Source organism: Juglans regia, chromosome 1 (genome assembly GCF_001411555.2).
Source record: "Juglans regia cultivar Chandler chromosome 1, Walnut 2.0, whole genome shotgun sequence".
NCBI classification, from domain to species: domain Eukaryota; kingdom Viridiplantae; phylum Streptophyta; class Magnoliopsida; order Fagales; family Juglandaceae; genus Juglans; species Juglans regia.
The window spans coordinates 9,749,592-9,763,841 of NC_049901.1; the positions used below are offsets into that span (position 1 = coordinate 9,749,592).

At 35.9% G+C, this 14,250-nt stretch overlaps 2 protein-coding genes across 3 annotated transcripts; one reads left to right on the forward strand and one right to left on the reverse strand.

Moving 5' to 3' along the window:
* Positions 1 to 1,619: 1,619 nt before the first annotated feature.
* LOC108998568 (RCC1 domain-containing protein RUG3, mitochondrial) lies at positions 1,620 to 7,128 on the forward strand. Its single transcript, XM_018975132.2, has 6 exons — positions 1,620 to 2,202; positions 3,581 to 3,720; positions 4,768 to 4,962; positions 5,662 to 5,790; positions 5,887 to 6,042; positions 6,531 to 7,128. Exons 1-6 carry the CDS (start codon positions 1,682 to 1,684, stop codon positions 6,722 to 6,724), a joined length of 1,335 nt encoding a protein of 444 aa, XP_018830677.1. The 5' UTR covers positions 1,620 to 1,681; the 3' UTR covers positions 6,725 to 7,128.
* A 3,137-nt stretch (positions 7,129 to 10,265) lies between these two features.
* On the reverse strand, positions 10,266 to 12,097 carry LOC108998587 (myb family transcription factor IPN2-like). Of its 2 annotated transcripts, none has more exons than XM_018975166.2 (6): positions 11,824 to 12,097; positions 11,584 to 11,660; positions 11,401 to 11,458; positions 11,225 to 11,294; positions 10,940 to 11,009; positions 10,266 to 10,795 (listed from the first exon to the last, which is right to left on the reverse strand). In XM_018975166.2, exons 1-6 carry the CDS (start codon positions 11,969 to 11,971, stop codon positions 10,418 to 10,420), a joined length of 801 nt encoding a protein of 266 aa, XP_018830711.1. In that variant the 5' UTR covers positions 11,972 to 12,097; the 3' UTR covers positions 10,266 to 10,417. The 2 variants fall into 2 exon arrangements, with proteins under 2 accessions (XP_018830711.1, XP_018830710.1); XM_018975165.2 differs by having other exon boundaries at positions 10,266 to 10,801.
* Between the last annotated feature and the right edge of the window lie 2,153 nt (positions 12,098 to 14,250).

A 14,250-nucleotide genomic window follows, 5' to 3' on the forward strand; every position in this document is an offset into this window, starting at 1 on the left:
TCATATAGTCGATTGGTGGTCTAATATGAGAAAAATCAGATTGAAAAAAATATGTAATAAAGAAAATTTTGTGAGAGATAAAATAGTTGAAGAACTTTAAAATAAATAGTCCACAAAATCGAGATTCAAGCTTGGGGTTAGTAGTACTTTAATTTAATAGTCATTTTTTTCTCGATATTATGTTTTGAATCGCTCAAGTGCTTTTCATAGTGGCAAAAGTAGCACTTTAATTTATAAAAAATTCTACTCATCACTTTTATACCACATTATACATATTTTTTTAATTTTTTTCTCTTATCAAGTGTATAGTATATAGAAGATGAATAGAATAATTCAATTAGTTTAGGAAGAATAAAACAAAAAATAATTTAAAAAAATAAAAATAAATATTATGTGTGGTGTGTGAGAATGATAAATAGTAAAACTCTTATTTTATATCCCTTCATTCTTTAATTAATTAATTATTTTCAGGTTGTATTTAGAAAATAAGCATTTGAGCATTACATAATTAAAATTGGATTGAGATGTCCTAACTTTTCTAGTCTTTTCTAGAAATAGACATAGTATGGAGGATTAATTTGTTGAAAAGTGGAGATCATGTTCGATTTGGTGCTTCGGAATAGCTAGTAGATTCCCAACCTGCTAATATAATTAAGATTCTTCAGAAAATTACAGCAGTCCTGCTAGAATATTGCAGCAGTTGCTTCGAACTCCTGTATAATCGAACTTATATATATATATATATATATATATATAAATACTTTAGTTATAAAGAGATTACATAAAACTAAATATACAAATTGACGTAATTTGATGTGATATGTTAGATTATAAAGTAAATCTGACAGATTTCATAAAATCACGATAATTTATAAATTTATTTTTATATAATATTTTGTGTTAGTTTGGATTTGAACGACAGGGAAGCAATATTATTAGCAAAAAGGCTAAGTTTGTGTAAGCAGGAAGGATTGTTCATCAGCCGTTCTTTCAACAAAATTAAAAATATAAAATTGCTGCAATCGACTAATCATTCTATAGATTACCATGAAGTGCACAACCTCCAAAATGAACACCCAATATAAAACTTCGAGTTAAAACGAAAAAAAATAAAGAAAAAAACCAAAATGTTTGTTTTCAATCTTCAATTTCCTTTTCCTCACAAATCAACTTAAGATCCGGTTTGAATATAAGGTGATTATAATTTTTTTAAATTTTTTACATAAAATATAATAAATAATTAAATTTTTTTAAAAATTTTAAAATAATAATATTATAAAATAATATTTTAATAATATTTTATTTAATTTTTAACTTTCATCTCAATTCATTTCATGTCGATTTATTATCCAAACGACACCTTAAATTGGTGATGCTAATTGAAGAGAAAATGCATTTATAATGAATTAAAACAAATACATATTAATAAAATTACAAATTATTTTATTTTCAAGTAATATGTATAACAAATCATTTATCTCTCAAATGGTAAAATTTAATTTATAAAATTTAAATTTTAAAATTTATAGTCCAAATCAAATTATAAATGATGTGAGTTTATTAATTACTCGACCCACCGAAGTTTCTCTCTCTCGAATCACTGGATCAATCATGAAAGAAACATACGTGACATGTCCGCTGTAATTTATAAGAGAGCGAAGAAATCAAAGAAACTTAAAAAATGTCAGTTGTAGTTCGGCACCGCAGTAGAACCCTCAGCCGCCATTTATACTCCTTCTGCTTTTCGTCTTCTTCCTCATCCACCAAAGTTCCCCTTTTGTACAAACCCCAAGACGATGCAAACGACGCCGTCACCCTCCAGCTCCTCTCCTGGGGCAGAGGCGCCTCGGGCCAACTCGGCGGCGGAATCGAAGAGAACCGACTCTACCCAACCCCAGTCGCCAATCTCCTCGTCCCTCGATCCTCCTTCACTCTCTCCCCAACCCCTGGTCGCCGCTTTCTCGATAACAGAAAAGGACTTGTTTTGGAGGTTGGTGTTTCTTGTGGGCTCTTCCATTCTTCGTTGCTCGTCGATGGCAAGCTCTGGATTTGGGGTAAAGGCGATGGCGGCCGCCTTGGATTCGGCCACGAGAATCCGGTTTTTGTTCCCACTTTGAACCCTCATTTGGATTCTGTTAAGTCTGTTGAGCTTGGAGGACTACATTCTGTCGCGCTCACCTCCCTCGGAGAGGTCTTCACTTGGTCTGTTCTAATTCTTTTTTTTTTTTTTCCTTTTTATAAGTTGTTCTAGATTTACTTTATACTCTCGAAATAGAAGACCTCATTTGCTCATATTTCAATTCTGATTTTACTAATCCCATATGCATTTTGGCTGTTGGAACTAACAATACTTCGTTGATAAATCAATAAAATATGGTGATCATTCACCTGCCATGGTAGAATTTACAAATGTGGCCAATGTTTCTAGCTGGTGTAGGAATTGAATGGTTAAATAGTAATTACAGATTGAAAATCAATTGTTTGGAATTGTAAATTTTATCTATGCTCTTGTGGTTAACCCGTTTGATATTTCAAAATGAGCTTCAAACGTGCCCGGAGTTTGTGGGGTCTACCTCACATATTGATTCAAGTACAGAGCAGCTGCATCATAAAAGTGTCCAAAATCCTATTACAATTGTGATTGCTTAGGAGTTGCGAAAGATGGTTGGCTAATACGAGGTTGTTGTCTAAAACACAAATCTTGATTTGTTTATTGCTTTGGTTTCAAGGTCAATTTCTAGTTATATCAAATGGGAATGACAAGAAAGAAAGTTGATGATCAGAATATGCACACCTGTTTATCTGAGTCACCCAGAGGATAATACTATATAATATTTTGCCATGTGAAATTGCTCTTTTTTTTTTGTTGTTGTTGTTGATAATATGTGAAATTGCTCTTGAGGAGATGCATTCAGGGTCAAATTGATGAATTACCAGTATGGATGACAGTGCATTCTGTGTCCGAATAGAGTGGGGTACGACGTTGCAACAAGTGCTAATGTACCTTATAAATTAGGAAGATTGCATTGACTTGTGATTAATATTTTGTAGAGTCTCTTGTTTTGGGAAAGAAAATGAATGATTTCAATTTCATGCCTCTTGTGTACTTAGGCCTGGCCTTTTTACTTGATCAAATAAAATCTTATTTTACCTATATAAAAAAAAATAATGGCTGTGTTCAAGCCCAATATGGATGACAGAGTGCATTCTGTGTCCGAATAGAGTGGGGTACTACGTTGCAACTAGTGCTAATGTATTTTTTAAATTAAGTAAGATTGCATCGACTTGATTGATATTTTTTAGGGGCTCTTAGTTTTGGGGAAGAAAATGAGCGATTTCAATTTCTTGCCTGTGTTCAAGACCAAGGACATTTGGATGCTTTATTTTATTGCTGTCAGTGTGTATGTTTGTTGTAGGTCCGAGTCCAACAGCAGTGCAACTGATTGGCATGAGAATATTGTTCTTATACTCACTACTATAAATAATATACTCTTTGGTCTAATTGGCATTGCTAACTTGACTTAAACATGCTTTTAGTCCGCGTCACTTGATGATTTTTCATTAAAAATGAAGTTCTCAGGGGTTATGGCGGTTTCGGTGCGCTTGGACATTCTGTTTACCATAGAGAACTATTCCCTCGATTGGTGGAAGGCTCTTGGAGTGGGAAAATATGTCATATTGCAACTAGTGGAACACATACTGCTGCTATCACAGAAACAGGTTTCATGAGAATTCTTTTTCGTTGTCCATAAGTGGATTTGTATGTTTTATTCAATTATCTTACTTTTTGAGGCTTTGGTTTGATGTTAAGGGAAATTACAAAATAGGGCTTTTATGGCTGTGAACTTAGCCATATAACTATTTTTTGAGTCCATATAAATCTTGCTGGATAAGTAAGAATGAATTGCAAATTTATGTCAATTCGTTCTGGTGCTTTCTAGAATTTGTTGGAACTTGTGTTTGCATTAGTTTAGTTGTTTAAATAAAATTGCTTTGGGTTGATATACTACAAGCTTTAGTATAATGATTATCATCCAATTACCCGATTTGGTTGCAGTTTAACGTACAAATTGTATTTTTAAGCTCTTGTATGAATGACCATGCCTTCAAGAAAATCATTTTATGTCTCCTAAGCTCATGCATATTAATATTTGTTTTATTTCACTTTAACTTATTTCATTTATTGTTTACTTGAAATGCACTTTCAATTAATTGAACAAATAAATTGGCACAATAGGGTTTTTATGTGTCATATACACTTAAATAGAAGAAAACAATGAGAATAAACTGAATTGGAATGAGTCATAAACAATATAAAAGAAGAACCAAGGGAGAAGCCCACTATTCATGCTTTTCCCAACAAAAGGAATTTAGGGTATGGATGCATAGTGGAAGAAGAAAAAGGGAGAACATAACTAATTTAATTGGGTGACTAGTAAAATGGACAATAAGGTGCACATAAAATTTTAAAGATGATGATTGTGAAACTACATGGAAGAAAGTAAAAAACTAGAAGATGCCAAGGAAAAAAGAAAAGATCTAGAAGCTAGGCGTTACAAGTTCATGAGTAATGACTAGAAAGTAGAAAGAAATATGAAGAATAATTCTTTCTCTCGGTGCTGGAAATTTCTCTGAACTGGCTATTGATCAAAAGCATACTCTTTTCTGGCATATATGTATAGTTTTAAATTAGATAAGGTTTTAATGGGTTCTTCTGTTATATATATGTAATGTTCCATATATCTATTTACTATTCATTGAATTTAGGGGAACTTTATACTTGGGGTAGAGATGAAGGGGATGGTAGATTGGGCCTTGGTCCTGGCAGGGGCCCAAATGAAGGAGGTGGACTCAGTATTCCTACCAAAATAAAAGAATTACCTATGCCAGTGACTGCCGTTTCGTGTGGGGGGTTTTTCACAATGGCACTGACAGAGCAGGGGCAACTTTGGAATTGGGGAGGTAAGATTTTAATCGTTCTTGAGCATACTTTCACTTTCTCTCTTACCGTTCTATCATTTTTGTTATAGAAGTGGCGAACTAGTAGACTGCAGAGTGATATCATATTCATGCCAGCCTTGGATTTTCTGGGTTCATTTATTTACAATTTGGTTATTTGTTTTCCTTTAAAATCTTTTTGTATATGTCAAAAATGAAAGTAATGAAATGGAAGACTGAAAGAAGTTATCTGTTTCCTCTTTTGTGGAAATGGTGGGACAGGAAGTGCAAAAAATTATACCAACGTTAAATAGTTGTGGCAAAAAAAATATTGAAGTGGTGATGTTTTTCTGAAAGTTAATATGGCAAATTCAAGTGGTGGAGAATGTTAATTTTAAGTTCTTCATCAGTGAGACTATAATTTGAAGTTGCTGATTTAATAGTAGATGCAAACCAGGGGTAGCTATGCATTTTAATTTCAGAAGCAAATAAATGTGTATGAGACATGGAAATTTATATAAAGAGCAGAATTGCGTTTGCTTCATGTGCTTCAGACTTCTGTTATCTGCACTTAACAAAGCCTGAAAAATTCCAACGAATTGGTTTTATCATCTTATATCATTCTGTCACTATTTATTTCTATTAACACTCAAGTGCTAGTTAAACCTTTATTTCTCTGAGTAAGATTTTTTGATAAGTCGCTTTTTTTGGTGGTTCTGCCAGCAAACTCCAACTATGAGCTTGGAAGAGGTGATAAGGTTGGTGGTTGGAAGCCAAAGCCAATTCCTAATCTAGAAGGTGTTCGGTTCATTCAGATAGCCAGTGGTGGATATCACTCTCTTGCATTAACGGGTAAAGATAGTTGCACAATCCCACAGTTGTAATGGAAAATGTCTTTTATAGGTTGCACGTTATTGTTACTGATTTAATGTTGATTTATGATTTCAGATGATGGTAAAGTACTTTCTTGGGGCCATGGTGGACATGGTCAGTTGGGTCATTCTTCTATCCAAAATCAGAAAGTACCTGAACCGATTGGGGCTTTATCTGATGAGCATGTTGTCTATATCGCTTGTGGAGGTTCATCCTCGGCAGCTGTAACCCGTAAGTTAGCCTTGACTTTTGATCGTTGCAGAATTCATTAGAAGGCGCAAAAGGTGGTGTGGCCGACTATGGGGGGGAATATATAAAAGTGGCACCTCCCAAACAAAAAGAAGTCTTATTAAGCTTAATCCATAGACACATGAATAGTGATCAAGAGTGTAGGTTGATGTCTAGTGCTGAGAAAGGTTGAAAATGAAAAAAATTAAACATGAAAGAATATAAAATGGGGTATGGTTATCTAAAACATAATAAAATAAGAAATAAGAAACCTAAAGGAAAGAGAGAGAGCAGACCATGAGTTGAAACGAGAAGTGCAAAGCAGGTTAGGGTGCTTAACAGACTACCTTTATCTTTTGAATTAATGATATTACCCTTGACCTCATAATGACTGTCAATGGAAATGCATGATAAGAGAGATAAGTGGAGATGCATGTCTTTAACTTTTTTTCCGATGGCATTAAGTGGGGTGCAATTTTTTGTTTGAACAGGTGAAGGGAAGCTTTACATGTGGGGAAATGCTAAAGATTCTCAATTGGGAGTTCCTGGGCTGCCAGAGGTGCAACCATGTCCCATTGAAGTTAAGTTCCTAATGGAGGATGATGGGTTGGGACCCCACAATGTCCTATCGGTCAGAGTGGGCGCATCGCATGCCATGTGTTTGGTTATGAGATCAGATTACTAAAATTGGTCTCATGATTTGAAGGTTCTCTGAACATGTATCAACAGATATAGGGATTAACCTTCTGCAACAGAGCTCGAGCAAGCTAGGAAATATACATGTAGATCTCTAATGCTAGGATAATTTAGAATCACTGCAACAACATTTTTGAGGTGGATGATTTCGTGATGCAGGAAGTTTTGGCCCCTACCTATTGTATGATGTATACATCACTGGATCTGGAACTCATCTACGCCGAAGTATGCTTATAAGTGTCAAATATAGAGACATGCATAGTTCCATTTCATTGCTCTTTATTCATTGCTAAGGTTAGAAGTATTGGTATTATGAGGTAGCTTCTTTTTAAATAAGAAATGTTTTTTGTTATTTTACAAATTGACTTGGGCCCGGTTTGGATACACAGTTCAAATGAGATGATATGAGATGAGATGTTTTGAATAGTAGTAAGATTTTTTGAGTTAAGATGAATTAAGAGAATGAGTAACAAATAGAATATCAGGTAGGGATATCTTGAAATTTCCAATCCAAATTGCAGGCAGGGTGTGTGAGAGGGCGGTGCGGGTTCCACCTCTCCCATACACGTACCCAAACAAGAAGGACCCGTCTCCCTCTCACAAGCCTCTGCAATTCCAAAAAAGAAAAAAAAAAAAAAAAGGAAATCTTCGTCCCAATATTAGTGGGGTTGAAAGGCTTCAATTCCCTCCTCCAGGCTCTCAGTAGACCAAACTTTTCATGCATAAAATTGGAAGCTTCCTTCCTCCATTTGTTGCAGTACTGTTGGGACTGCGTGCATGTAATATATTCTCTTTTTCTGTGTGTATGTGGGTGCAGTACTCAGCTTGGGACTGCATGCATTTAATATACTCTCTTTTTCTCTGTGTATGTGTGGGGAACCCGGAAGATAAGCCTTTTCTTTCCAACTTGCTCCTCCGCATCCATGTTCTCCGTGACGAAATAAAGATATCTGCACCGCCAACTTTTTCCACGAATTTGGTGTGATGTAAAGTAGGGAGAATATGAGAAACAAATTTTATATATGCATGCAGTTTTTTCTTTCCTTCTTTCTTAATCATCAAAGTAAGTTATCATCATTATACAGGTCCCACTGGAGAACCCACGTGCATGCAACTGAATACTTGAGAACTCATTTTCCTTTCCCATATATCAGAGTCCGAAATTTCGGAAGCTAGCCGATCCAAGTCTTCACTAAATAAAAAACTTTGAAGGGAAAAAAACAATATATAGCTAGCACATCTATTATAATTAATGGATATAGTTTTATGACAACAGTAATATAATTTTATGGAAAAAACTATATTGCTCATGTGTGTACGAGGCCGAATGTTGCTTATTTTTCTGGATCATTTAACGTTAGTTAGCATAAGGTGACATTTCTTCTGATGATCAAAAGAGGGTTGATCATGGGTAACCTGCGCTGGAGGGCTACAAGCTTTAGCAAACTGTAAAATGATGCCTGTGGAGATCTTCTTTCGATGGAAAACCAATGATTGTCATCATAACTTTGCGGCTTTAGAGCACAATCACACACATACTTTGCCACTTTAGAGAATTGAGGCTAGCTCAATAGTGAGTGCATATGTCGAAATATTCAGTCAGTAACTAAAAGAGAACAACTCTAAAATTAGAAAGAGAAAATCTAGTCCTAAGCTGATCTAGCCTCCAACTCCACACACCAGTTGATGTGGCCGACCAGGTGTAAGTAAAACAGTCCAATTCCTTCGAGTAAAACGCATCTCCATTTGTGAATGCCGAATCCCCACGAACGCATCTCTATCTGAGAAGGCCAGGCGAATCCCCACGAATGACTTTCTCTGCATTACACATTACTAGATTTGCTCTACTGCTAACACTCGTCTGCTTTATTTAAGATAACCGTCAAATCTTGCTCCGTTTACGAAAAGAAGGGAAAAAAGAAGAAGATAATTCCGAGTTTCTGTATTCATTGCATGTTTCGACTGTTGAAAAGTTTGCTGAGGCACATGAAAAAAATCTCTGTGTTGAGGGGTCTTTTTGTGTGGAAAATTCCATGTTTGGTTGCCGTGAAAGAGGTTTGAATGGTTTTGATGGCTACCATCTTTTTTCTTCTTCGCGAGAGATAGAAAGATATGGTATGACATTTTGGATCAGACGAAGATGACGCCAGATGACGACGACGGCAACAAGCTTCAGTCCTACCCACGACGATGACCACAGAAGAAATATTGGGATCAGACAAAGACGAAGATGATGACGGCGACCGCAACAACTCTTTGGTTTCATTTTCACGAAGATGAAGACGAAGACGAAGACGAAGTCGCCTTCCATGAAATTTCCCATCATTTTATTTTTTATATCCCCCAATGGACACTTGCAAGATGCTCATATTCTCTTTTAGCACTTTGTTTAACCACGCCATCCACTACAATGTTCAGTTGGTGTTGGTAAGGAAACGGCAGAAGGGCGAATCCGAATGGAAGATTTGGGGGAGAAGGTCGAAAACGTGGGACGGTGGGAGTAGTCTTCAAAACGAATTATTTTGAGGAGAAAAAAAAAAAAAAAAAAAACCAGCTCAGTTGATGTGTGGTGTTGGAAACTTAAGTGGGCTAAGAGTAGAATTACTCAAAAGAAAATGTGAGCCGTCACTTCTCTCTGTGCTATGGTCATTAATAGAGATTCAACGGAGGTCAGGGGATCCTCCTCCGCACCTCCTTAGCTACCCCTTCCGTGGCTAACGCCACTCTCGAGGCCGGTTCAAGGTCTCTTTAGATCCCTTTACGCGGACCACTTCAAGGTCTTTTCTTAGCCCTTTACATGAGCCGTGGAAGCCTCATTTTCGATGCTTCCCCAGCTAACTCTTCTTGTTGAATCTCTCTCCCTGACCCTCCGCTCTGGAAGGGTCCTCAAGCTAACTGCCAATCCCCGAAAGTCAACTAATGCTACTTAGCTTAAACTAAACTATAACCTTTAAGCTACAATCTACAAAAGCAAGAAACTAAAAGCCTGTTTGCTTAACTTATTAATTTTCAAAGCTTCTCTCATACCTTTGAAGGTAGTGAATCAGAGAGGCAGGTAACCCTCGTAGGGAGAGGGAGCTAATAATTAGAACGCTAATCCCCCACCCCCGACCGGGAAAGGCATTCCAAAATATGATTTAATTAGTGACTATGAAATTCCCAAAATGTGATTTTTAAGTCACAGTGATTTGCCGGCTATGGTATGCAATTGATAATGTCTTTCCTCTTTGCACACGACTCTTTGTATACGAAATGAAGCTATCATATCATAAAAGGAAGATGGCACATACGTCCAATTAACATCTTATAATATTGTCGCCACTAATTTATATAGTTGAAAGAAACCCGAATACTTCTAAATTATGGTACATTAGTAGTACTAATCGATGGAACATATTAATCAATGATTGAAGGTCCTCCAATCCGTCGGTGAAATTTTCTTAATTAATTATATGAGGCTACCAAGCGACAGGATTGTTACTTAATATTATATATATATATATATATATCAATCACATGCGTACGTAGAAATCTACCTAATTTATAATTTGGTCCAGTAAAAGCAACAGTTTCTACAAGAGGCTTAATTTAAAGCTTTTGAGAATTACTGTCCCGCGCGTACTTTCTTTTGTCATAAATTGAGTCGATAACTATAAATAGATCGAACATTAATTTTCTATCATCAACTTCTGGGCATGAAATTCATAGTTGAGTTGCCATGATCAGTAGTAGTCAAAGGAGCCATTTGGAGCTGACACGCATCCCCTTCCAAGTGATCAAAATGTGCTGCTGAAATTCCCATTTCTTGTAGCTGAAATCCACCAGTACGAGAGTTAATGTGATGTTCATTTACATGCAACTCTTCTAGAGATGGCATGTTCACCAAGGAACCAAAATCTCTCGTGTTGCTCATCGTGTCCCCATATCCTTGACCAACAACGTCGAGCTTGTAACCACCTTGACAGTTCACATGATTTTCCTCGGAGAGTGTTCGGCATGCTTTCTCCAGTATTGTCCGCATATATTTTCCTTGTGCGTCGATCCTCATCTGGAGGTGTTTCTGTACCTATCAACACAGATATAATATAATGCATGGCCAAAAAGTTCAAAACCAATTCCCTATTTGATCTTCAACTCCTGTTGAAATTTTACTATCAATGGGACGTACGGTTTAGGTATTTTCTTAACTTCCTTATTGTTTTACCTCTAACTGCTCATTCAGTCTCCTTCGCACTTCCATTTGCGTTTTAAGAGCTTCAGTCTGGTTTATGTTCCTGTGATCAGGTTCTTAAAAATGAATTAAAATGTGAATGGAAACAAAGAAAATGAATATAGTATGAGTAGTATAAACTACAGATCATGATCAATGATTTATATAGATCAGCCATGTGTGCCAATATTATAACATGCCTTGTCATCTTGAAACTGTCTAGTGTGTCTATACTCGCTTGCGACAAAAGACGAAGAGATCTAGTGATGAGTGACATACTTATTCAAGCGTAGACCCATTATTGTCCTGGAAGTTGCAGCAGCATCCCTCTGAAATTCTAATGCCGAAGCTGACAATGAGATTTTATAAGAAAATGGGAACATTTTCTGTAGTCTCCTCCGAAGAATGGTAGCAAAACTTATAAATAAAAAGGAAAAAAAAAACTTTAATCTCACCATCCCCAACAGCCTGATCATTCAAATCCTTATGCGGTTGCTTCCCGAGCCTGAATTTCTATTTTATTGAAGATGAGAAAATGAGCAAGATTAATTACAAAATAAAAACGTAACAGTGGAAAAGTACAAGCGCTGAGAGAAAAAAAAAGGAGAACCAGATATATTCCAGTACTGTACCGTTACCTGAAGGTGGCTCTTAAGATGGTAAAGAGTGAGACCCTTAACACCCATAACTTTCATGATCGTCTTTGGCGTAGCTTCTGCAGAGATAGACAGAGGAAAAAGGAAAAAAAAAAAAAAAACATAGAGCACAGTACTGTTAAAATGAAACTCAACAATGGAAAAATGCTACAAGCTAGTTCTAATTAAGCACGGGATATTAATGATTGCAGTTGTGAACAAAGTGGTAAAAAGGTTCGGTACTATCTGGTCCTCCAAGCTGGGCGACAGCATCGACAAATCGCTCATGAAGCTCAGCAGTCCATCGGAGACGAGGCTTTGGATCAGTGGTGAGGACGAGTCCAGCGTCCCCTTGAACAGTACACATTTGCCGATGATCATGTGAATTCATTGATCTTGGCGTATCGGGATTACAAGAACGTCAGCTTCTATATATCTGGAGAGATACACAAGGAGAGTGAAGAACCAAGGGTGGCATACATATAGGTGAAAATGGTGCGTATTATTCAAGCAATGGCGTTTGATTTTTCTACTGGAAAAAAAAAAAAAGTGTGGATGTTGATATAAATAAAAAAAGCCAAAATGAGAAAACAAAAGGCACCGACTATGCAAGACTGCCTAGCTCCTTTGCCAAAAGACTCTCCCCTCCCTAACTAGGGGCTATCAATTCGATTTTTCTTTTAATATGGGATAAGCTGCTGCAACATGAAATGGACACCTCTTCTTGTCTTTTATTCGGCCATCAAAGTTACCATCAATGAAGTTCGTTCGTTCAAAGGGTATACTATTTTCAATACTTCATATATCAGCTAGAAATTAAAGTAAGAGGAGCACATGATATAGATCATATTTATATCATCATGCGAAAATAATTGCATGAAAAAAGTACGTAAGACTGCTTCTGTACTCAAGTTTACTTCACGATTTTCCAGCCAGTGATCTTTTTAATTAGATAATGCGCGCACATGAATAACTGTGACTTTCATCTTCCTCTCTTAAATGTCTCAATAGGAGAAATAAAACATAGCAACGTCAAAACCAGCTCCCTGATCTCCGACTATTTCAAACGACGTGCCTGATCAAGAGTTGCGATATTGTCAAAGTCGAGGTTAATTAAATCTTGATCTAAAAACGATACGTACAATTAATTGTCATGAAGTTCTCCGTTGGTATATGTACTTCGACGAGTATGTCAGACAAAGCAGGACTGTTGCTGCCCTTTATGTCTCTAAAGTTTCATGAGTTACAAACATAGCGACGATTTTAAGAGTCAAACCCTGTCTCCTTTCCGTATACTACTTATTTGTTCTATACATGGGCTGTGTGACCCGTGACAAGATAGTGCTTTCGATATATATTAACACTAGAAAAAAACTACTATCCCGCTCAATAAATTTTGTTTTTTTTTATTATTTTTTTTATTTAATGATTAAAGAAATAATATTAGTCATGTTTCGATGGGATTTTTGTAGATGAAACTTTTGATGTGACATCACTCTAACTAAATTATTGATGGTGATTTTGGTTCCAAGAATCTAAATTAATATATAAGCTCGAGACAATTTCAAAGATTATTATATTATACCTTACACAAATATTCGGACCAAGATCTTTCTCAATTCCGGGTTGTCTCCCATGAACTAATATAAATATCTGGCCTTTCATTTAAATAACATAATTAATTGTTATGACTGTGCTCTCATGATGATTTTATGCTATATACATATTCTATCCGTTGCCGACAAATGCCCCCTAGCTCCCAAGTTACAACCGTTGGGTTTGTGCAACTTGATTTTGTTAGTGTGTCCGTGCAATTTGATCACTCAATCCGATTTGATAAGAATGTGTTATGATTTCTTTTTTTTTTTTGAATTTTCAAGAAGGCTTGGGCCAATAGGTAAAATTTTTGACACTATTTACAGTTAGCTAGAAAAAGTATCAGGCAGAAAATTTGTTCGACGTTTGAGTAACAGGTAGTTTAAGAAAAGTTTAGGCAAAGAGTTTGCTCAAGTATCGCTCGATAGGTAGATCGAGCGAGAATCGGACAGAGATCTTGATAGAGAGAAACTCTCGACACTCTGCCCGAGTGAATAATGTAAAAAAATGAAAATTAGAATTTTCGCTGTGTGACATTATAAATATGTACTTAATGAACAATTTAGAACGCTTTGAGTGTTCTGAACAGTGAGTTTTTGACATAAAGTGTATTTTATAATTTTTCGGCATAATAAAATCTTCTACATCTCTGTAGACATAAGCACGTCGCAAAATTACATTAATTTATGTTATGTGATTGATTTTCTTGTGTATGCTTTCACTTGTTTATCGTCGTTGTCGTGTTTTTTCTCAACAACAAGGTATACTATTCATTAAAATTTGATTGTCAGGATTATTGTATTATGTCAGTACTTGTTTTTTCATCTATTTTACTGATCAAATTGGATAAAAATGTTATTTGTCGTTTTTAGTAATTGCAACGTGAATAAGCATATATTTAATTTAGTTTATCAAAGGTGAGAAGTATATTTTCTCGACAACAGTAGTTCTAATTTTTTTTCTTAAAGTAGGATTTGAAGTCAAGCTCTAATACCTTGCTGAGAAGAACTGCGTATTATCGACTCAAAACGTTAAATTTATGAAAAAATCTAAATTATATTTGCTAACATTGGG